This window comes from Coregonus lavaretus (assembly GCF_964263955.1).
Source record: "Coregonus lavaretus genome assembly, chromosome: 10".
In the NCBI taxonomy this organism is placed as follows: domain Eukaryota; kingdom Metazoa; phylum Chordata; class Actinopteri; order Salmoniformes; family Salmonidae; genus Coregonus; species Coregonus lavaretus.
The window spans coordinates 40526057-40550437 of record NC_139997.1 but is presented as its reverse complement, the minus strand read 5'-3'; the positions used below and the strand labels follow the sequence as shown (position 1 = coordinate 40550437).

The following is a 24381-nucleotide window of genomic DNA, read 5'->3' as shown; positions in this document are numbered from 1 at the left end:
CATCTCTTTAAGAATGTACGTAAGGCCATGTGCTAAACAGAGTGAAGATGGTAGTGTACTAAACAACCAAAGATTTCAAATCTAAAGGCTGTTTTATACTACGTCTATCGACATGTCTGTAGACAGTCGCAGTGACATTAATTGTCGTCCGTTATCAAACTTGTTGTTGTCGTTATGAAAAAGTATAAACACTAAAATGACAGGCTGCATGACATCAGCAGCCTGGTGGTCCAAAATAGCATTACTGTTGTATTTTAACACCAATAAACCCATCCGTTTAAAAATGAATTTAGTATATGTCAATCTAGCAAACCAGGCAACTAAAAGTAACTTTCTAAACAATGTTTTCGTTCATTTCTAGCTTGTTAGCTAGCTAACGTTAAGTTAGCTGGCTAGGCAGTTGAAATAATGACCATATCATTGCTGACAATGTCTTAACTTCAGCTAATTTTTATTGATTATTACAGGAAAAACTCACAACAAGATCATTATTTAAAAGTTAATGGTGAGCTAATTACAGAAAATGGCTTATGGTTGTGAGTGTGACGAAATAAAAGCAGAGCATTCTACCAGAATTGTTTTTACTTGGACACTGTCTCATTGGCCTAACGTTATATCCTAATTTGACTTTGGTGTAGGTCATGTTGTTCTTCACATTACCGTCTCTGGTAAACACACACTATATCAAATAAAATCTAAGTTTATTTGTCACATGCACAGGATACAGAAGGTGTAAACGGTACAGTGAAATGGTTACTTGCATAGTGGAGTCTTTTGTTTAGACATGTAGCTAGCTAGCTAAACAATTAACCATAATCCCAACTCATAACTTTACTACATGCATAAATCTGCAGGTAACTAAAGCTGACCAACTAGGTTGACGCTAGCTAACATTAGGCTCTAACTAGCAATGCAAATGGTTTTCTGAGATACAAATAATATTACTACATAGATCATACACGTAACGTTAGCTAGCGAGCCAGCCAGCTAATGTTAGCGAGCTAGTTAACAGTACGATTTAACTTGCAATGAAAACAACTTTGACTAAGTTAGAAACGTATAATATCTGAAAATGTAGCTAGCTAGACTCTCTTTCCCGTATACATGGATGAATCGCTTCTCCCTCTCTGTCACGGATGCCATGGTTGCCATGGTTTGAAGATGTAATCCGGAGGCAGATGTTTTATACAACTGCCATCTGTGTGTTCTCCTTTCGACTCCCTCCACATATTTGCTATCAAACGCCATAGTTTTATCCATCTCCTTAGCTATCATACTTTGCTTCCACCGGGCATTCCACTGATTTCAAAACTCAGTCAACTTCTTCCGTGACAACAACACTGTTGATCACCATTTTAGAAGACTACAACGTCTGGTTCAATTAAAATGTTTTTACCTAAATCAGGGATTTCCTCATCGTCTGATTAATTTTCAGAGTCAGAGATAGTCAGCATGGCACGATCATCCTCCAGAAAGTGGAGAGCATTAGCAACACTTTTGCAGTTCTTGACGCTACAAGCTTGGCACACCTGTATTTGGGGAGTTTCTCCCATTCTTCTCTGCAGATCCACTCAAGCTCTGTCAGGTTGAATGGGGAGTGTCGCTGCACAGCTATTTTCAGGTCTCTCCAGAGATGTTAGATCGGGTTCAAGTCCGGGCACTGGCTGGGCCACTCAAGGACATTCAGAGACTTGTCCTGAAGCCACTCCTGCGTTGTCTTGGCTGTGTGCTTAGGGTCATTGTCCTGTTGGAAGGTGAACCTTCATCCCAGTCTGAGGTCCTGAGCGCTCTGGAGCAGGTTTTCATCAAGGATCTCTCTGTACTTTGCTCCGTCGATCTTTCCCTCGATACTGACTCCCAGTCCCTGCCGCTGAAAAACATCCCCACAGCATGATGCTGCCACCATCATGCTTCACTGTAGGGATGGGGCCAGTGACTCTTGGCATTCAGGCCAAAGAGTTCAATCTTGGTTTCATCAGACCAGTGATTCTTGTTTCTCATTGTCTGAAAGTCATTTAGGTGCCTTTTGGCAAACTCAAGCGGGCTGTCATGTGCCTTTTACTGAGGAGTGGCTTCCGTCTGGCCACTCTACCATAAAGGCCTGATTGGTGTAGTGCTATAGAGATGGTTGTCCTTCTGGAAGGTTCTCCCATCTCCATAGAGGAACTCTGGAGCTCTGTCAGAGTGATCATCGGGTTCTTGGTCACCTCCCTGACCAAGGCCCCTTCTCCCCCGATTGCTCAGTTTGGCCAGGCGGCCAGCTCTAGGAAGAGTCTTGGTGGTTCCAAACTTCTTTCATTTAAGAATGATGGAGGCCACAGTGTTCTTGGGGACCTTCAATGCTGCAGGATTTTTTTGGTACCCATCCCAAGATCTGTGCCTTAACACAATCCTTTGTTTTTGCTCTGACATGCACTGTCAACTGTGGGATCTTATATAGACAAGTGTGTGCCTTTCCAAATCATGTCCAATCAATTGAATTTACCACAGGTGGACTCCAATCAAGTTCTAGAAACATCTCAAGGATGATCAATGGAAACAGGATGCACCTGAGCTCAATTTTGAGTCTCATAGTAAAGGGTCTGATTACTTATGTAAATAAGGTATTTGTTTTTTATTTTTTATAAATTTGCAAAGATTTAAAACCTGTTTTCACTTTGTCATTATGGGGTATTGTGTGTAGATTGAGATTTGTAATTTATTTAATCAATTTTGGAATAAGGCCGTAACATAACAAAATGTGGAAAAAATCAAGAGGTCTGAATACTTAATCTGTATCTTAATCTGCAACAAATCTGCCAATAATTATTATTTTTTAATGTCTGTGAAACTGTACGTTTAACTTGTGGATTACTTGTGGATTTTGAAAATACAATCTAAAATCAAGATGTCAATTTGTTTGTCTACATGCAGATATTGGAGTAAACAGATTTTGGGTTTAAGACAAGTAACTATGAGTAAGGGCAAACATCATGATAAGCTTGCAAGCTGAGTTTGAATAAGACATCCGATTAACACTTTGCATTTATAACGGTTGGTTTTACTATATCAAATAAATAACCAAATCATTGATGGATCAATAGGTTAAAAAAATAATTGTCTCTCGTCTGCCCCTGCATGCCGGTCGGCATACGTGTCATCACAACGCCTCATCTGATTGGTCGAGTAGGCTGGCCTTTTGACTTTGTGAGTGTGGTAACTAGTGACGACCCTACGGAAACTTATTTCTCAAAGCTTAGGATCCAGATCACGTTCTGCGCATGTGTTATCTTACGCACACTACATAGCTATTACTCACACTCCACCTCCCTTTAAGTTTCTCTCTTTACTCACCCACTTCTGAACCATGATGATGTAGCCTATCTCTGCCTCATATTTCTGAATTGCTTAAATAAAAAACCCTGCAGCAATTTGAACTTACATTCCCAAACATATTTCATGAAGGCTAACCTGCTCTGTCTGTTGTAACGGATATTGAAGTTGCACAAGCAGGACACAATCCTTACACATTGCATTGCAGCAAAAACAATCAGCGTTTTGTGTGATGGTGTAGGCACATTTTGTAGTTGCTGCCATATTGTAGCCACTAGTCAGAGTTCCGAATAAAGAATGTAACTCCCCACTTGAGTTTTGTATTGGGGCCAAAAACGACATATCTGCCTTTTAACCACTCAATGATCATGCAAGTACCCATGAGTAGCCAACCTAGCTGTTCAACCTCAGGGCAGCTGAACGTTCTAAGCAGCCTGAACATGTGTATCCAGACCCCAAGTCATTTGTCAAATACAGCTTTAGACCGCCTACTATATGTGATGATAATCTTCAGTTACTGTATGATGGCATATTGTAGCGAGAGTTGCTGAAAAAAGAACTAGCCAATGTTTGCAATGAGAAAACAATCGCTATTTTGACTGCCTGTATGTGACTTGCTTGTGTTTGATATGCCTTCCTAAATATAGGCTACAACCAGTGGTGATTTTAGCATGTAAATCTTGTTGGGGCAAACCAAAAAACAAAAATTGGGATGCATGCCAGCAAAGCCACTACACAACACAACACTAAACAATACATTAATTGCACTATAACGGTGACAAACGGTGCCCACAAACTATTAGGGCCTACATAAAGCTGTCCCAACAGCAGAGTCCCAACAGCAGTCCCAACACCTTACCACTGCTACACCTGGCTATCAGCGGAGCCTTGTCTGGAAGCGAAACAGTTCATTCAGCCTTAAACAAATGTGGTTTCTACTGACAATTGAGATGTACAAACTATGGCATAAGGGGACGACAAGCGGATAAGAGGCAATCCGTAATTTCGATTAAGACATTAATGAGCGAACTTGGACGGACGTAGTCAATATAACTATTTGTTCAGCACTTTCGGAATGTACAGCGACAGAATTCAGAACATGGGCCGTTCTTACTGTGTTCTCCCTGTACACCAAGTCAGAAACATAGGATAAATAAAGGTGGCATATACGCAGACAATGAAAGCTCTTACAATATTTGCTGATGACATTTCTCTAATATAGGCTACATGTGCACCACCAAATCAGAACAGTAGGCTAAGTTATGAGGGGGAAAGGGACCAAATTATTAGGGTGAGGCACATGGGCTACTAACAGCTTACTACACAACATACACTTATGTATACTGTAGCTAAGAAAGTAATACTATCTTCCTGGCATATTATATCATTTATGGTGCAGCATATAATACATCTTTGGACTCACCTTGTTGTGCTCACTTGAACAGGAAGGTGGCGCGGCAGTCCTTCATGGGCAAATTTTGTCATCAAACTTTGTCATCAAAGTCTGGCATTCTCTGGATTTATGGGGCTTTCAAGAAAACTGTGAACTCAGAAAAAAACAAGGTTGAATCATGATGACGTCAGTGCTCTTCACGTCGTAGCTGTCAATTAAGCAAATTTCCCAGTTCCGAGTTAACAGTTGTTTTGAGCGTGGCACAAATCATGCTTAATTGACAGCATGGCCAATGTTGAATGTTTATAATTTTAAGCTTGGAAAAGAGACCCTTAAACCCAGACTTGGGACCACACAGCCACTCCACTGAACAGCAGGCAAGTGACTGCTTTGCAATGCTTGCAGTTAGCCACTGATTCCTTCCAAACCACTCATTGTTGAATTTGCGATTTCCGACTCGTTGTGTAATCTTTATGTCCAATGGCCGATGAGCACTGATACGTTTTATCTATAATTTCTCTTCATTATTTCTCTTTATATGACAAAGATTAAAAAGGATTTGCCAGTAGATTGTCGACTTGATTCATGACTGCTAGCTAAGATTTTGAAAGTATGATGTTGACATGATCAGTCCAATCAAAGCTACTGTAGATATAATGTGATTTGACGTCATTTTATCTGTGGCCAATGACCTTGAGCCTTCTTGGATGGGCACTTCTAATGTCACTCTATGGCGGCACCCAAGGGGCTTGAATTTTCTAGCTCTACCCTTAGACTTGGCGGTGACGTAGTGTCCCCATGAGTGACAGAACACTGAGCCAATCACGGCGCAACTAGAACATTACCAACCCCTATGCTCCGTATTTTCCGCTGGCTGCCCCACCACCACCACCACCACCACAGAAAGCACTACGTTCATCCAAATCGGAATTCCAAGTCGGAAATTCAGACTTCTGACTCTGACCTGCCGACCTAAAGATCACTGACGTCATGATGCGACCTCGTTTTTCCATTTGTCTTGAAAACATCACAAGCGCAAGAATCGCCTAGGTAAGTCGCTCTGGATAAGAGCGTCAGCTAAATTACGTAAATGTAAATGTAGGTTCAATTCTTGATGGCTGACGTGAATTGAAATAATGAGAAATAAAGTAGATTTTGGTTGCATATGACCTCGACTATACAGCACTGGTTATTTTACTAAGATTTATGAAGTCAAGAAGCTACTACTACTAACTTACTAGTTACAATGACTAGGTAGGTTCACAATGTAAACAAAAGCAACTTGTGTAGGCCTAATTAGAGGATAATTTAGTACAACCACTAGCAACAATTGAATGAGTACTTGCGAAAAACTGACCCAAAGTTATTATACTTAGGCATTATGGATGAATATGGTACAGTACAGTAGGTGAAAATAGAATAAAGACACTCTTCCCCTGTGCTCCTGTCAGCTCTCAAAACAAAGCGATCTGTGTAGCAGGTCGAACGTCACATTTTTATATTTTTTCAACATGTTATTTCACCTTTATTTAACCAGGTAAGCCAGTTGAGAACAAGTTCTCATTTACAACTGCGACCTGGCCAAGATAAAGCAAAGCAGTGCGATAAAAACAACAACAACACAGTTACATATGGGATAAACACAACGTACAGTCAATAACACAATAGAAAATCTATATACAGTGTGTGCAAATGTAGTAAGTTATGGAGGTAGGGCAATAAATAGGCCATAGTGCAAAAATAATTACAATTTAGTATTAACACTGGAGTGATAGATGTGCAGAAGATGATGTGCAAATAGAGATACTGGGGTGCAAATGAGCAAAATAAATAACAATATGGGGAAGAGGTAGTTGGGTGGGCTAATTACAAATGGGCTGTGTACAGGTGCAGTGATCTGTAAGCTGCTCTGACAACTGATGCTTAAAGTTAGTGAGGGAGATAAGTCTCCAGCTTCAGAGATTTTTGCAGTTCGTTCCAGTCATTGGCAGCAGAGAACTGGAAGGAATGGCGGCCAAAGGAGGTGTTGGCTTTGGGGATGACCAGTGAGATATACCTGCTGGAGCGCAGACTATGGGTGGGTGTTGCTATGGTGACCAATGAGCTAAGATAAGGCGGGGATTCGCCTAGCAGTGATTTATAGATGACCTAGAGCCAGTGGGTTTGGCGACGAATATGTAGTGAGGGCCAGCCAACGAGAGCGTACAGGTCACAATGGTGGGTAGTATATGTGGCTTTTGTGACAAAACGGATGGCACTGTGATAGACTACATCCAATTTGCTGAGTAGAGTGTTGGAGGCTATTTTGTAAATGACATTGCCGAAGTCAAGGATCGGTAGGATAGTCAGTTTTACGAGGGCATGTTTGGCAGCATGAGTGAAGGAGGCTTTGTTGCGAAATAAGAAGCCAATTCTAGATTTAACTTTGGATTGAAGATGCTTAATGTCTGGAAGGAGAGTTGACGGTCTAACCAGACACCTAGGTATTTGTAGTTGTCCACATATTCTAAGTCAGACCCGCCGAGAGTAGTGATTCTCGTCGGGCGGGCGGGTGCAAGCGGTGTTCGATTGAAGAGCATGCATTTAGTTTTACTAGCGTTTAAGAGCAGTTGAAGGCTACGGAAGGAGTGTTGTATGGCATTGAAGCTCGTTTGGAGGTTTGTTAACACAGTGTCCAATGAAGGGCCAGATGTATACAAAATGGTGTCGTCTGCGTAGAGGTGGATCTGAGAGTCACCAGCAGCAAGAGCGACATCATTGATATACGCAGAGAATAGAGTCGGCCCGAGAATTGAACCCTGTGGCACCCCCATTGAGACCGCCAGAGGTCCAGACAACAGGCCCTCCGATTTGAGCGATTTGAGCAACCAAGGCTATTTAGTCTGCCAATAAGAATGCGGTGATTGACAGAGTTGAAAGCCTTGGCCAGGTCGATGAAGACGGCTGCACAGTACTGTCTTTTATCGATCGCGGTTATAATATCGTTTAGGACCTTGAGCGTGGCTGAGGTGCACCCATGACCAGCTCGGAAACCAGATTGCATAGCGGAGAAGGTATGGTGGGATTCGAAATGGTCGGTGATCTGTTTTGTTAACTTGGCTTTCAAATACTTTCGAAGGGCAGGATGGATATAGGTCTGTAAAAGTTTGGATCTAGAGTGTCACTCCCTTTGAAGAGGGGGATGACCGCGGCAGCTTTCCAATCTCTGGGGATCTCAGGCGATACGAAAGAGAGGTTGAACAGGCTAGTAATAGGGGTTGCGATAATTTTGGAGGCTAATTTTAGAAAGAAAGTGTCCAGATTGTCTAGCACAGTTGATTTGTAGGGGTCCAGATTTTGCAGCTCTTTCAGAACATCAGCTGTCTGAATTTGGGTGAAGGAGAAGCTGGCGGGGGCATGGGCAAGTTGCAGCGGAGGGTGCAGAGCTGGTGGCCGGGGTAGGGGTAGCCAGGTGGAAAGCATGGCCAGCCGTATCAAAATGCTTGTTGAAATTCTCGATTATCGTAGATTTATCGGTGGTGAGAGTGTTTCCTAGCCTCAGTGCAGTGGGCAGCTGGGAGGAGGTGCTCTTATTCTCCATGGACTTTACAGTGTCCCAAAACTTTTTGGAGTTAGTGCTACAGGATGCAAATTTCTGTTTGAAAAAACTAGCCTTTGCTTTCCTAACTGATTGTGTATATTGGATCCTGACTTCCCTGAAAAGTTGCATATCACGGGGGCTGTTCGATGCTAATGCAGTACGCCACATTGACGCAACTCTTCCTCTTCTATGACATCATGGCGGTCCGCAAACAATCGTTTTAGTGCATGCCGCCACCTACTGTGCTGGAATGTACGCTCAATCATGATCTGCCCAATTCTGTACTACCATGAAAATAAAAACCAAATAAATCCCTACTAACTTCTACCATCTAGCATAAGCATCCATAACAACCAAAAACATTTGCTTTTGGTCTTCTGCAAAGTCTAAGTGAATTCTCTCCCATGGACCTGATGCCCATTTCCATGTATGTACTGGCACTTTTGCAGACATGCTACACTGCTGCTTGCATATGTCACATAGACTTACTTCACTTTCAATATTTTCATCAAGTGTAGGCCAACAGAGAAGACTTCTAGCTAAGGATTTCATCTTAACTATACCCCAATGACTCATGTAGTTCTGCCAATAGTCTGCTTTGCAGGCTTTGTGGAATCACCACCCTGTAACCCCAAAAAATACAGTCATCCTCAATGGTAAGTTCAAACTTTCTTTTGACTTAAGGTTTAAAGACTTCATCTGGTACATGGTTTGGCAAACCTGACATTACATACTGCTTAACCATTTTCAATATGGGAGCTTTCTCCTGTATTGAAAGTGATATATCTTTAGCAGTGACTGGCAAGTAATCTATAAATGACACTCTATACATTGGATTTGGTGTAGGACCCCTACAATCACTCAGTGGGAGTCTGGACAACGCATCTAATATGCCATTTAGCAGACACTTTTATCCAAAGCGACTTACAGTCATGTGTGCATACATTTTTACGTATGGGTGGTCCCGGGGATCGAACCCACTACCCTGGCGTTACAAGCGCCATGCTCTACCAATTGAGCTACAGAGGACCATCTGCATTGCCATGCTGCTCGGACGGTTTCTACTGTATCTCATGTGTGTAAGCTGCTAAAATCAAAGACCATCGTTGCATTCTAGCTGCTTTATGTGTTGGGACACCTGTCTTAGGTCCAATAATCTTAAGAAGAGGCTGATGGTCTGTCAGCAAGGTACATTTCCTACCATACAGATACTCATGAAATGTAATAACGCCAAACACCAGTCCTAGTGCTTCTTTCTCTATTTGAGAATAGTTCCTTTCTGTTTTGGTAAGCATCCTAGAGGTAAATGATATAGGTTTCTCAGAACCATCCTTCATTGTGTGAGAAATCACTGCACCTACACCTTCCGGTGAAGCATCACAGGCTAGTATGAGCGGTTGCTCCAGGTTGTAGTGAACTAACACCTGGCTAGTAAGGAGATGTTTCTTAGCTTCCTCGAAAGCACTTTGGAATTTGCCATAATAGTTAAGTAACGAAAGAAAAGACCTGAGCTCAGTGGTGTTTGTAGGAATGGGAGCCTTCTCAATAGCTTCAGTTTTCTGTTTCATGGGGTGTATCCCCTCTGCATCTATCATGACCTAGATAGGCTACGCTGTTCTCGAAGAAATAACATTTCTCTCTTTTAACATTCAGATTGCAGACTTTCAGTCTTTTTAGCACTTCTTCAAGATTTCTCATGTGCTCTTCTGTGTCATGGCCTGTGATAAGTATATCATCAAGATAGCAGATTACCCCATCTATACCTTGTAGGATCTGATCCATCATTTTCTGAAAAATAACTGGAGCACAGGCAACACCATAAGGAAGCCTGTTGACCTTGAACAACCCCTTTTGCGTATTAATGGTGAGATAGTGCTCAGAGCTCTCCTCTAACTGTACTTGCTGGTATGCCTGTGACAAATCCATCTTTGTGAACTTCTCACCCCCTGTCAGCTTTGTGAACAAGTCCTGCGTTTTTGGTAACGGATACTGATCTACTTCCAGCCACAGATTGATAGTTACCTAGTCATCTCCACATATTCTTACAGTATTGTCTGTTTTTGGTATACACACAATTGGAGCAGCCCATTCACTGTAGTTAACCGGAGTATGGACCCCCCTTCTGACTCCAACTTGACTAGCTGTTTTTCAACAGCTTCTCTCAGTGCATATGGCACTGGGCGAGGCTTGCGGAACTTAGGTACAGCCCCCTTAGTTACATGTATCTTGGCTGTGACACCTTTTAGCATTCCCAGCTCTGGCTGGAACACAGAGGAATATTTTTCACACAAACCCTCTACTGTCTGTCTCTACAGCTGTTACTCTGTGTACACGTGACCAGTCTAGCTTCAACTGACTGATCCAGTCTCTACCCAGCAGGGCAGGACCATTTCCTTTGACCACCAGCAAGTCTAAAGTTTTAGTGCTCCTATTACACTTGACTGAGATTTTCCTTCTTAGAACTAGTGACTCTTTACTATATGTTTTTAACACACAGTTTGCAGGGCTCAATTTCACCTTTTTGAACTTGCGGTTGTACAACCTCTCTGATATCACAGAAACGGCTGCACCTGTATCAACTTCCATTTTCAAATCAAATCAAATCAAATTTTATTGGCCACATGCACCGAATACAACAGGTGTAGACATTACAGTGAAACGCTTACTTACAGCCCTTAACCAACAATGCATAATTTTTTTTATAAAAAAGTACAATAAAACAACAACAAAAAAGTGTTGAGAAAAAAAGAGCAGAAGTAAAATAAAATAACAGTAGGGAGGCTATATATACAGGGGGGTACCGGTGCAGAGTCAATGTGCGGGGGCACCGGCTAGTTGAGGTAGTTGAGGTAATATGTACATGTGGGTAGAGTTAAAGTGACTATGCATTAATAATTAACAGAGTAGCAGCAGCGTAAAAAGATGGGGTGGGGGTGGGGGGGGCAGTGCAAATAGTCCGGGTAGCCATGATTAGCTGTTCATGAGTCTTATGGCTTGGGGGTAGAAGCTGTTGAGAAGTCTTTTGGACCTAGACTTGGCACTCCGGTACCGCTTGCCGTGCGGTAGCAGAGAGAACAGTCTATGACTAGGGTGGCTGGAGTCTTTGACAATTTTGAGGGCCTTCCTCTGACACCGCCTGGTATAGAGGTCCTGGATGGCAGGAAGCTTGGCCCCAGTGATGTACTGGGCCGTACGCACTACCCTCTGTAGTGCCTTGTGGTCAGAGGCTGAGCAGTTGCCATACCAGGCGGTGATGAAACCAGTCAGGATGCTCTCGATGGTGCAGCTGTATAGTTTTTTGAGGATCTGAGGACCCATGCCAAATCTTTTCAGTCTCCTGAGGGGGAATAGGCTTTGTCGTGCCCTCTTCACGACTGTCTTGGTGTGCTTGGACCATGTTAGTTTGTTGGTGATGTGGACACCAAGGAACTTGAAGCTCTCAACCTGTTCCACTACAGCCCCGTCGATGAGAATGGGGGCGTGCTCAGTCCTCTTTTTTTTCCCTGTAGTCCATAATCATCTCCTTTGTCTTGGTCACGTTGAGGGAGAGGTTGTTATCCTGGCACCACACGGCCAGGTCTCTGACCTCCTCCCTGTAGGCTGTCTCATCATTGTCGGTGATCAGGCCTACCACTGTTGTGTCGTTGGCAAACTTAATGATGGTGTTGGAGTCGTGCCTGGCCATGCAGTCATGGGTGAACAGGGAGTACAGGAGGGGACTGAGCACGCACCCCTGAGGGGCCCCTGTGTTGAGGATCAGTGTGGCAGATGTGTTGTTACCTACCCTTACCACCTGGGGGCGGCCCATCAGGAATCCAGGATCCAGTTGCAGAGGCAGGTCTTTAGTCCCAGGATCCTTAGCTTAGTGATGAGCTTTGAGGGCACTATGGTGTTGAATGCTGAGCTGTAGTCAATGAATAGCATTCTCACGTAGGTGTTCCTCTTGTCCAGGTGGGAAAGGGCAGTGTGGAGTGCAATAGAGATTGCATCATCTGTGGATCTGTTGATGTGAGCCATGACCAGCCTTTCAAAGCACTTCATGGCTACCGACGTCAGTGCTACGGATCGGTAGTCATTTAGGCAGGTTATCTTAGTGTCCTTGGGCACGGGGACTATGGTGGTCTGCTTGAAACATGTTGGTATTACAGACTCAGTCAGGGACATGTTGAAAATGTCAGTGAAGACACTTGCCAGTTGGTCAGCACATGCTCGGAGTACACGTCCTGGTAATCCGTCTGGCCCTGCGGCCTTGTGAATGTTGACCTGCTTAAAAGTCTTACTCACAGAGCGTGATCACATAGTCATCCGGAACAGCTGGTGCTCTCATGCATGCTTCAGTGTTGCTTGCCTCGAAGCGAGCATAGAAATGGTTTAGCTCGTCTGGAAGTCTTGTGTCACTGGGCAGCTGGCGGCTGTGCTTCCCTTTGTAGTCTGTAATAGTTTTCAAGCCCTGCCACATCCGACGAGCGTCAGAGCCGGTGTAGTACGATTCAATCTTAGTCCTGTATTGACTCTTTGCCTGTTTGATGGTTCGTCGGAGGGCATAGCGGGATTTCTTATAAGCATCTGGGTTTTGAGTCTCATATCATCTACCCTTACATACACATAGTACGGTTTAGTAATGTCTTTACCTGTATCTAATGCAAACAGTTCAGTTCATTTTACGTTACCCAACTCATAGTTAGTGGTGAAAACAGCTGATGTGCCTTTATCAGATGTCTCACTCTCATGTGAGATGTAATGCTCATCACTCTGGCGCTTGAGTGCGACGCAATGCTCATCTCTGTTGCAATGACGTTCTTGTCCTCTCTCTCGCTGGTGTGCGTTGCCCTGGTGCTGATCATCGTTGCTCCTCTCGTCTTCCTGCAGTCGCAGTAAGGAGGCCTCTCCCTCAGTAGCATCCAGTTGTTTGTTCCATTTCGCTTGCTTCGTGTCATTGTTATCCACTTGACGCGAGCGGCATGCCCTGGCTATGTGTCCTTTCTTCTTGCACTCCCGACACTCAAAATCCTTGTAGCGGCACTCATCTGGCTTTTGCCCTTATCCCACGCAACGGTAACATGGTTTACCTGTTGCCTCCGTTTTCTTGGCAACGCTTTTCTTCTCGACTGCATTTGCTTTAAAAGTATTTTGTGAAAACTGCTGTGCACTTTTTTTTGTTACTTAAAGAGAAAAACCCATATCCACAGCATGTGCTAATGTTAAGTATTTTGTGTGAGCTACATTCAGTAAACGGTCTCTCAGCTCTTCACTTTTAACACCACACACAAATCTATCACGTAATGACTCTTCAAGAAATTGACCGAATTTACATGTGGCTGATAGTTTTCTTAAACTAGCCAAGTACTCACAAATCGACTCTCCCTCAAGTTGACTCCTTGCATGAAACTTGCATCTTTCAGCAATAAAATTCGTCCTCGGTACGTAGTGACTTTTCAATAGCGCGACCAACTCTGTAAACATTTTTTCACTTGGTTTCTGTGGCGCACATAAGTCCATTAACAAATTATGAGTCTTTATGCCAACAATCGTCAGAAAAATGGCTTTTGACTTATCATCCTCATACTTGAGCCCATTAGCTTCAAAATACTGTTCCAACATTTCCAAATAGGCTTCGAAACTTTCCTCACTTTCCTCGAAGTGAAAATCCTCGGCCTTGTGAAACGCCATCTTCAGTGCTAGCTTTTCTACGTAGACTGTCTCGATGGAGCTAGCACTTTCTTGCTTGCTCTGTTCCCCTTCAGACAAAAACTCTGGTACCTCGTCGCCAATCTGTTGCATCCCCGGTTAAAGGAAGCGTGTTCTTTTTAGTTATTGCACAGAGAAACTCGACAGTATAAAGCATTAACATCACGAAGACGGTTTATTTCCAACATGGCAGCAGATACAACATAGCCGGTTCCAAGCTGAGTCCATCTGCACCCGCTCAAAGGTAGCACACTTGAATACCCTGGCCAACAACCAATGAGGGCCTGCCAATTTAAGCTATGCTCATCCAATCAGATCTATATTTCTAATATCACGCACTGAACACATGCATACCATTTTTAACCAAGTGTGCATAATAACATGCTGCTTATCTCTCAAACATTACACCCTCCTCAACCCCCCTACCCCATTAAACTTGATCTATATCATGCTGAAACACTCCACTCTTAGGATTGTTCAGCATGTCAACAACCATTTCAACAGTAACATCTGTTACTCCCAATCTCTATTTTGCCGTCTCCACAATAACCTTCAACCTGGCATTTCTGCTTTCCACAACCCGAGTCGTATTGATAACCTTACAAATAAAAGCTATGATGTCAACTTTATTTATTATTAAAGTGTCCTTTGACGCCGCACATTCATGAGTGCAAGATTTCTGAACAGGCCTCCAAACCATGCCAGGACCAGCAGAAACACCAGCCTCAACATTAGGTCCACTTACTACATTAGGTCCATGGAAGCTCCATCATTCCACACTGTAGTTCCACCAATCTGACTTACAGCCTCCGCATACGATACATAATGACTAATTCTATATCTCTGAGCCTCTCTCTGCACCTGGCATCCACCAAATGCTGCACTATGTTCCCTCCCACAATTACAACACTTAACCTTCACATTGCTCCCACATTCACACTAATCATGTTCCCCTCCACACTTGGCACATATTTTCCTTCCTTTACATTGAGCAGCTACATGTCCCATTCTTTGGCATTTAAAACACCGCAATAGGGATGGGTCAAATTCTCTGACATTGAAACTAAGGAATCCTATCTGTACTTTCCCAGGCATAACCTTCTCAAACCTCAGCAGCACTGATAGGCTTTCACTTCTTTGGCTTCTTTCCTACTGATCAACCTTTTGGCCTCAATCACTCTTCCTCCCTTCACATTTTCTTTAATATCATCTATGGACATAAATATTGGGACCCCAGTGATGACACCCCTCAATCTAGCATAAGCACCAGGGACATGGCTTTTAATCTTCTTCCCATTAAGCTTTTCCATTTTCAGAATCTTCTCTTGCTGAGCCTGGCTACCACAAAATATTAACAATCTACCATTTCCAATTAACCAAGCTAATTTCACTTCACCTACCTCTTTCTCTACAGCATTAGTTAGTCAGATAGGGCCTCACTTACATTTACATTACATTTTTTACATTTTAGTCATTTAACAGACGCTCTTATCCAGAGCGACTTACAGGAGCATTTAGGGTTAAGTGCCTTGCTTAAGGGCACATCGACAGATTTTTCACCTAGTCGGCCCGGGGATTAGAACCAGCGACCTTTCGGTTACTGGCACAACGCTCTTACCCACTAAGCTACCTGCCACCCTGAGGTCTCAAACACTATCACCACTTTCCACTCCAACACATTATTAGTCTTGCTTCCTACCTTGGCCATTTTTATGCTTTATTTACTAGACGCCCCACTGCTTTCTGTATCATGATCTCTCTTCTTCCTATGTCTTTTCACTACCGACCAGTGGCAACCCACCTGTTTAGCAAAAATTGCATGTTATTTTGGCATTAATTCATGTCACATATCAGTTTGCAAATAATGTCAAAACAAATGTATTGAGTGAATAAAGCCGCATACAAACAGGGTGCAGGTGTTTCAGCCTAGCTCAGTGCTTTCTGTGGTGGAGGGGCAGCCAGCGGAAAATACAGAGCGTAGGCGTTGGTAATGTTCTCTAGTTGTGCCGTGATTGGCTCAGTGTTCTGTCTCTCATGGGGACACTACGTCACCGCAGAATCTACAGGGAGAGCTAGGCAGTTCAAGCCCCCTTGGGTGCTGCCATAGATTTACATTAGAAGTGCCCATCCAAGAAGGCTCAAGGTCATTGGCCACAGATAAAATTAGGTCAAATCACGTTATATCTACCGTAGCTTTGATTGGACTGATCATGTCAACATCATACTTTCAAAATCTTAGCTAGCAAGCTAGACAAGCAGTCATCATCATGAATCACTTCGACAATCTACTGGCAAATCCTTTTCAATCCTTGTCATATGAAGATAAATTATAGATCAAACGTATCGTTGCTCATCGGGCATTGGATATCAACATTACACAACAAGTCGGAAATCGCAAATTCAACAATGAGTGGTTTGGAAGGAATCAGTAGCTAACTGCAAGCATTGCGAAGCAATCACTATTTTACTTCCCCTGCCTGCTATTCGGTGGAGAGGGTGTGTGGTCCAAGTCTGGGTTTAAGGATTTAAATAATCTGTCTGAAAGGGTAATTTTTTCCAAGCTTAAAAAGATAAACATTCACACGCAACACCATGGGCCAGAAAAGGTTGAATACATTGGCCACTGTCAATCCAGCATGACTTCTGCCGCGTTCAAAACAACTGGAAACTCTGAACTCTGAAATCTCAGACTTCAGTGAGTTTGAAAAAACTCTGGAAAAAAACGAGATCCGACTGGGAATATACGTTTTGAACGGACATCCAAATCGGAATTCCAAGTCGGGAACTCAGGCCTCTTTCTAGAGTTCCGACCTGAAGATCATTGACTTCATGATTCAACGTTGTTGTTTTTCCAGAGTTCCCAGTTGTCTTGAAAGCACCATAAATCCATAGAATGCCAGAATTTGATGACAAAGTTTGATGACAAAATTTGCCCACAAGAAAGACCGCCGTGCCATCTTCCTGTTCAAGTGAGCACAGCACAACATGGTGAGTCCAAAAATGTATTGTATGCTGCTGCATAAATTATGTAATATGCCAGGGAGATATGTATACTGTAGCTAAGAAAGTAATACTAAGTATATGTTGTGTAGTAAGCTGTTAGTAGTCCATGTGCCTCACCCTAATAATTTGGTCCCTTTCCCCCTCATAACTTAGCCTACTGTTCTGACTTGGTGGTGCACATGTAGCCTATAGCCTGTTTTAGAGAAATGTCATCATCGAATATTGTAAGAGCTTTCATTGTCTGCTTATATGCCCCCTTTATTTATCCTACGGTTCTGACTTGGTGCACAGGGAGAATATTGTAAGAACGGCCCATGTTCTGAATTCTTTCACTGTACATTTCAAAAGTGCTGAACAAATAGTTATATTGACTACGTCCGTCCTAGCTCGCTCATTGATGTCTTAATCGAAATTATAGATTGCCTCTTATCTGCTTGTAGTTCCCTTATGCCATAGTTTGTACATCACAATTGTCAGTAGAAACTACATTTGTTTAAGAAAGTCAGCCATATCAACTATGTTTTTTAAAAAGGCAGTAAATGAGGCTGAATTAACTGTTTCGCTGCCAGACAAGGCTCCGCAGATAGCCAGGTGTAGCGGTGGTAAGGATTCACTCCATGGTACTGAAAAGAAAGCTCTGCTGTTAGGACAGCTTTAAGTAGGCCCTAACAGTTTGTGGGCACCGTTTGTCACCGTGATCGCGCAATTAATGTTTTGTTTAGTGTTATGTTCTGTAGTGGCTTTGCTGGCATGCATTAAAAAAATATTGGGGGAGTTTATCCCACCAAGATTTACATGCTAAAATCGCCACTGGATCTACGACTCACATTAATCATCTCAGGATCCCTCCCCCTTAACCCATATTCTTCTACTTTCTTCACTGCCTCAGCATAAGACACCCACTGCACTATAGCGTTTAGTCGCATGCCTCGGAGCGCCTCCGGTATCAAACTTAACATCACTACTTGTATACCCCTCCCACCTATCTGTTTCATGTCTCCGGGACAGTGGTGGAAAAATTACCCCATTTTCATACTTGAGTAAAAGTATAGATACCTTAATAGAAAGTGACTCAAGTAAAAGTGAAAGTCACCCAGTAAAATACTACTTGAGTAAAAGTCTAAAAGTATTTGGTTTTAAATATACTTATGTATCAAAAGTAAAAGTATAAATCATTTCAAATTCCTTATATTAAACAAAGCAGACGGCACCATTTTCTTGTTTTAAAACTTTACAGATAGCCAGGGGCACACTCCAACACTCAGACATTATTTACAAAAGATGCATTTGTGTTTAGTGAGTCTGCCAGAACATAGGCAGTAGGGATGACCAGCTGTTCTCTTTATAAGTGCGTGAATTTCACAATTTTCCTGTTCTGTTAAGCATTCAAAATGTAACAAGTACTTTGGGTTGTCAGGGAAAATGTATGGTGTAAAAGTACAATATTTTCTTTAGGAACGTAGTGAAGTAAAAGTAAAAGTTGTCAAAAATATAAATAGTAAAGTAGAGTACAGATACCCAAAAAAAACTACTTAAGTAGTACTTTAAAGTATTTTTACTTAAGTGCTTTACACCACTGAGGTAGGCCTAGCCCGCGAAAGCCAGCATGGACAGAATGCAATAATTGACTAATATTTGCCATATTCTAATCATTCTCATGTGGCAACAGCCCGTGCCATGGTGAAACTTGTACTCCTGTAGATCTGAAATAATTGGATGGTGAAACTTGCCAGGCAACCAGAAAAGCAAGGCGAAGCAATTCAGACATTCTTGAAAGTCAGGACAATCCTTGTCCTGCAAAGAAAGGTTATTTTTACAGTTGAATTTTTTTTATTTTTCAAGCAGTAGGTATTTATAATTAAATGTGGATTGGACTTTATAGTTATGTGATGACGTCACAATTATTTGGCAATGATCATTTATTCGAAAACACGTTTCCATCATAATTTGTCGCAATTAAGAAAGTTTGACAAAAGAAACATGCACCGTTGTCGAATGGATAAAAATGTTGTCGAGCTTTAGAACATTTATCCTATCTGCCGTTTCCATTACACGTCACAATTATTATTATTTTTAGCTTTTGTCGAATAAACCTGGGTCAGTGGAAACCTGCCTATTGTTGCACTATTCAATCAATTAGTGTCCTTTCAGCAACATAGGCTACGGCCTAGCCTAACACATCAGCAAATTTACAAGCATTTCAATGTTAACATTGTTATTATGGCTCTGTGTTATTTCTCCGTAAATAATCCTCGAGGTTTGGTTTAAATGTGTGCTTCTCCTTTAAGCATGAAGATGGGAGTGTACTACTCAGTTTGACCTCGACGAAGAGGACTTGTTCGACTTCAAACTAGTTCACCTGTCAACGGCGTCTGACATAATATTCCTAGTTAGGCTGCAACTTTTCTTTGTTTGGTTTTTAAAGTCTCATACCTTTATCGACTGTTCAACGCGGAGAGGCACTATAGTAACCCACGTCGTAAACAGGATTATGGAACCTTTAGCGAAACGGTATCTATTGTCATGGCTGTTTGTGGCTTCAAGTCTTCAGGTGACGAGTTTGCATTTTGCGGAGGCGATTTATATATGTACAGCCTACCTGAACGTGTCGTTTATTGATCCTGAACACAACGTAACCGTATGGCGACAAGAGGAAAGCGGACTATATGGACAATATTCTCCAAAAGTTACAGTGATGGGCGACGTGTATTTACCAGATCCGATTTACAGTTGTGAAAGTGATACTTTCTATGATGTACCCAGTGGGTCGAAGGGGTGGATCGCCTTAATTCAACGCGGCCAACGATGTTCTTTTTCAGAGAAGATCAATGTTGCGGCCAGTAAAGGAGCTATTGCTGCTGTCATTTTTAATGATATTGGTACAGACAATAGAGTCATCCAAATGTCGCACCCAGGTATGTAGTCTACAGCAAGATGGGCAACTCGGCTATATGTTAGCCCATAAACGTTAACTACCTTTAGCGTCTATTCACTAAGGTATCTTCTCGCCTAAAATGACATACCCAAATCTAACTGCATGTAGCTCAGGACCTGAAGTAAGGATATGCATATTATTGATACCATTTGAAAGGAAACACTTTGAAGTTTGTGGAAATGTGAAATTAATGTAAGAGAATATAACACATTAGATCTGGTAAAAGATAATACACCGATCCGGTAGAGGTTAAGAGCCCCGACGCTTGTTCTGAAAGTTAATTTGCAATTATGTAGCATAGCCTTGGAAGTAAACATGGTAGCCCATCTTTCCATTCTGCCTACTCTTTCTACCATTCTTTATGCACTTTAGACACTTAAAGCTGCAATATGTAACTTTTTGGGTGACCGACCAAATTCACATAGAAATGTGTTATCTGTCATTCTAATTGAAAGCAAGGCTAAGAAGTGGTACATCTGTTCTATGTGCACTATTTCTATGCATCCCATCAAGTTTAATTTTTGCATCTTTTACTTTCGGGTTTGTACACCAGCTTCAAACAGCTGAAAATACAATATTTAAGGTTATGGAAAAATGTGATTCTCTACACTATACTTGCTTGTTTTGTCACAAACTGGAATTTTAGCGACCAGAAAATGGCGGCGCGATTTATGCACAGTGCGTCTTGATTTGCTGAAAAACAATAGTAATTCCCACAGGTTGTCCATGTGGGGGGTGTTATGAGGTTAGATTTTAATTGAAACCGCAATTAACCTTGTAATATTTCGTCCCTATGAACTGTACAGTGACTCTTTGCTAATTTAGGGAATATGGACAACATGTATTAAATGTTGTTTCTGTTGAAATGAGTCACATGGTTGTCAGAAACGAAGGGACTCTGTTCTAGTGTGATAAGGAAGGTTTGACGCCAACTGTGTGTAAACATCTACATAGTACTGTACTCAGAATTATAATTAAATATAGTGTAGTACTATTCCAAGTTGACATTTTTGGCTAAAACAATTGAGCAACGGTCTTGTTCAACATCCCTCATCTGTGCTTGACTGGTGTAAGCTTTATGCACCAGTTGTCATTTCCAATGAGATCATTTCTAGTTGGATTCAACACAATGAAAGTGAACATGAATTCTTAACACTTACTGAGACAGGCTGGATGACAACCTGTGTAATGGATCTTTCTATTGTTTAAAACTGTGAAGATGTGTACTTTCACAGAGAACAATTCACATTTTGACACTGTAATACAGGGTTTCCCCTATATTCATTTAAATATATATTTCTGCCAAGATGCGCTTTAAAAAAATATATTGAGTAGCTCCCTGTGTTTATGCTTACCATTTGTTGTAGTGGCTGCAGCTCAATCACCTCTTTCCGCCATAATAAAGTTTGTGCCTATTCAATGACATGGGGCTTGTGAAAGTGGACTTTGTCTACACATGAGAGGATCCGGACAATAAAATCGTCACAATTGTCTGTAAAACCCGAACCGTGTGAGCTACAAACTCATAAGTCACCACCATCAAAAGATGAGAGACTCACTAGTACTGCTCTACGACATCCACAAGCTTTAGGCAGTCGTCTGAATTCTCTGTCGCGGATGTCCTCATTTCGAAGAGGTCTTCGCACAAAACTGACCCTCCAGACCAAACCGTTGGAGCTACAAACTAATAACACCAATATCGAAAGGGGAGACTCACAAACACCAAGGTGTCTGTTGTTCTGCTCTACGATGCACACGATCTGAAGGTAACCCAGTACCGGGCTGTAAAAATGGCAAGAAGTTTATAGGGGGTAAAATGTGCCACGAATAACATGACCAAACATGGTTCTAAAATATGTATTTTTCCCCCGGAGTTTTCTTATATGTCACGGATATAGGACAGCCACTTTAAAACCTTGTTCCTTTATGATTATTTTTTTTAGCAGTAAAGGCCAAATTCAATGTTTCATCAAATATATTTTTTATATACATTTTGTTTTATACATACAGGGGTCCTAAAATTCCAAATAAAATGGCTAAATGATACATTTTATGACCATCTTAAAACAATTCCACATGTTAGCTTAGTAGATATTGCGATCTAAGGGCTTAGACTTACAGGGGTTTAAATGGATAGTCATTTGCTCAATGACTGGAAGTCAATGGGAACAGCTAGCATGTCATTGCGCAAGAAGCAATGCACCCCCCACCCTTGCCACCGCTGAAAAAAATACTAGGGGAAACTCTAATACTTTGCAATAGATATGTTTTCACATTAGATAACACTATTCTTACATTGCTTGTTAAATATTTTTGATAAACACATTAGGACAATAGTGACATTTCTTTGAGAGCACCTGGGGGTATATTTAAGGCCTAGCCTGTATATGAGTCTGAGGAGAGTGATGTTTCCTCATACTTTGTTTTCCCCCCTGGTTACAGGAACAGAAGGTATGGTTGCCATCATTATTGGTCACCGACGGGGCATGGAGATTGTTGAGCTGATCAGGCAAGGGATTCCAGTCTCAATGACCATTGAAGTGGGCAAGCAGCATGGTCCCTGGATGAGCCACTACTCGGTGTTCTTCGTCTCCATCTCCTTCTTCGTGGTAACAGCAGCCACTGTGGGCTACTTCATCTTCTACTCAGCCCGCCGCCTAAACAGTGTTCGTCTACAAAACCGCAAACAGGTCAGTCTCCAGTCTCTGGAACAATGACAACAATTATTTACCTTTAATTATATGTGCAGGGCTCCCTTACGAAAGAGACCCTTGTCTCAATGGTGACTCCCTGTTTAAATAAAGGTAAAATAAAACAAATTCAGTGGTTTGTGCTGAAATAGAATGCTGCAGCACTATCACCTTTTGATCTGTAGAACAATATGACTGGGGAAATTCCACTGCAAACAGTTGTTTTCTTTTCCTGAGTCAAACATAATCTTATACACACAAACATACCTTCCCTTATGTGTGTGTTTCAACGAGCTGGAAACATTATGGAACACTTAGTTGGGCAACACAGTTTGGGGTGTGTCAGCATTCCTCAGCCATACAGAGAGGGAGTCAGGTGAAACTAAAATAAAGAGAACATTTCCTGTTGAGTCAGTGTCAGTGACTGCTCATCTATGTAGAGGTGATTAATCTATTATGTTAATCACTTGAGTTTGTTGCATGACATGGATCCAGCCAACCAGAGAGAACCTCTGGTCAGCAATGTATTTATTATAATGTCGTTTTCTGCCTTTGATCTTATGCTTTAGCTTCTCTCTGAAATCTGTGTTGTTTGGATAGAGCGGCAGTGAGTTTCCCTTCTGAAATATGAAGGGATGGTAGGAGTCCTGACTTGTGCTGGTATTCTTTCAGATGGTGACAGATTTCACAGTGTTTTGACTTTTACAGTTCTTTGCCCTTACAGCTTTGCCCATGTTATTTGTCCAAAGGTTTTGTCACATTGTATTCATTGAGTGTAAATGAACTGTCAGGCCTACAGTGGGGAAAAAAAGTATTTAGTCAGCCACCAATTGTGCAAGTTCTCCCACTTAAAAAGATGAGAGAGGCCTGTAATTTTCATCATAGGTACACGTCAACTATGACAGACAAAATGAGAAAAAAAAATCCAGAAAATCACATTGTAGGATTTCTAATGAATTTATTTGCAAATTATGGTGGAAAATAAGTATTTGGTCAATAACAAAAGTTTCTCAATACTTTGTTATATACCCTTTGTTGGCAATGACACAGGTCAAACGTTTTCTGTAAATCTTCACAAGGTTTTCACACAATGTTGCTGGTATTTTGGCCCATTCCTCCATGCAGATCTCCTCTAGAGCAGTGATGTTTTGGGGCTGTCGCTGGGCAACACGGACTTTCAACTCCCTCCAAAGATTTTCTATGGGGTTGAGATCTGGAGACTGGCTAGGCCACTCCAGGACCTTGAAATGCTTCTTACGAAGCCACTCCTTCGTTGCCCGGGCGGTGTGTTTGGGATCATTGTCATACTGAAAGACCCAGCCACGTTTAATCTTCAATGCCCTTGCTGATGGAAGGAGGTTTTCACTCAAAATCTCACGATACATGGCCCTATTCATTCTTTCCTTTAGTCGTCCTGGTCCCTTTGCAGAAAAACAGCCCCAAAGCATGATGTTTCCACCCCCATGCTTCACAGTAGGTATGGTGTTCGTTGGATGCAACTCAGCATTCTTTGTCCTCCAAACACGACGAGTTGAGTTTTTACCAAAAAGTTATATTTTGGTTTCATCTGACCATATGACATTCTCCCAATCCTCTTCTGGATCATCCAAATGCACTCTAGCAAACTTCAGATGGGCCTGGACATGTACTGGCTTAAGCAGGGGGACACGTCTGGCACTGCAGGATTAGAGTCCCTGGCGGCGTAGTGTGTTACTGATGGTAGGCTTTGTTACTTTGGTCCCAGCTCTCTGCAGGTCATTCACTAGGTCCCCCCGTGTGG

The 24381-nt window shown here is 42.1% G+C and overlaps 1 protein-coding gene across 2 annotated transcripts in view; it reads left to right on the top strand.

Moving 5' to 3' along the window:
• Window positions 1-24381, top strand: part of rnf128a (ring finger protein 128a) — a 39504-nt gene that overhangs the window by 2291 nt on the left and 12832 nt on the right. Inside the window, exons 1-2 of one of the 2 annotated variants that reach the window (XM_084170851.1) lie at window positions 19323-19891; window positions 22354-22601. In XM_084170851.1, the coding sequence (XP_084026977.1) occupies window positions 19468-19891; window positions 22354-22601 (672 nt within the window). In that variant the 5' untranslated portion in view covers window positions 19323-19467. Of the gene's footprint in view, window positions 1-19322; window positions 19892-22353; window positions 22602-24381 lie in introns of those variants that run through there. The other variant, XM_084170850.1, reaches the window with a different exon arrangement.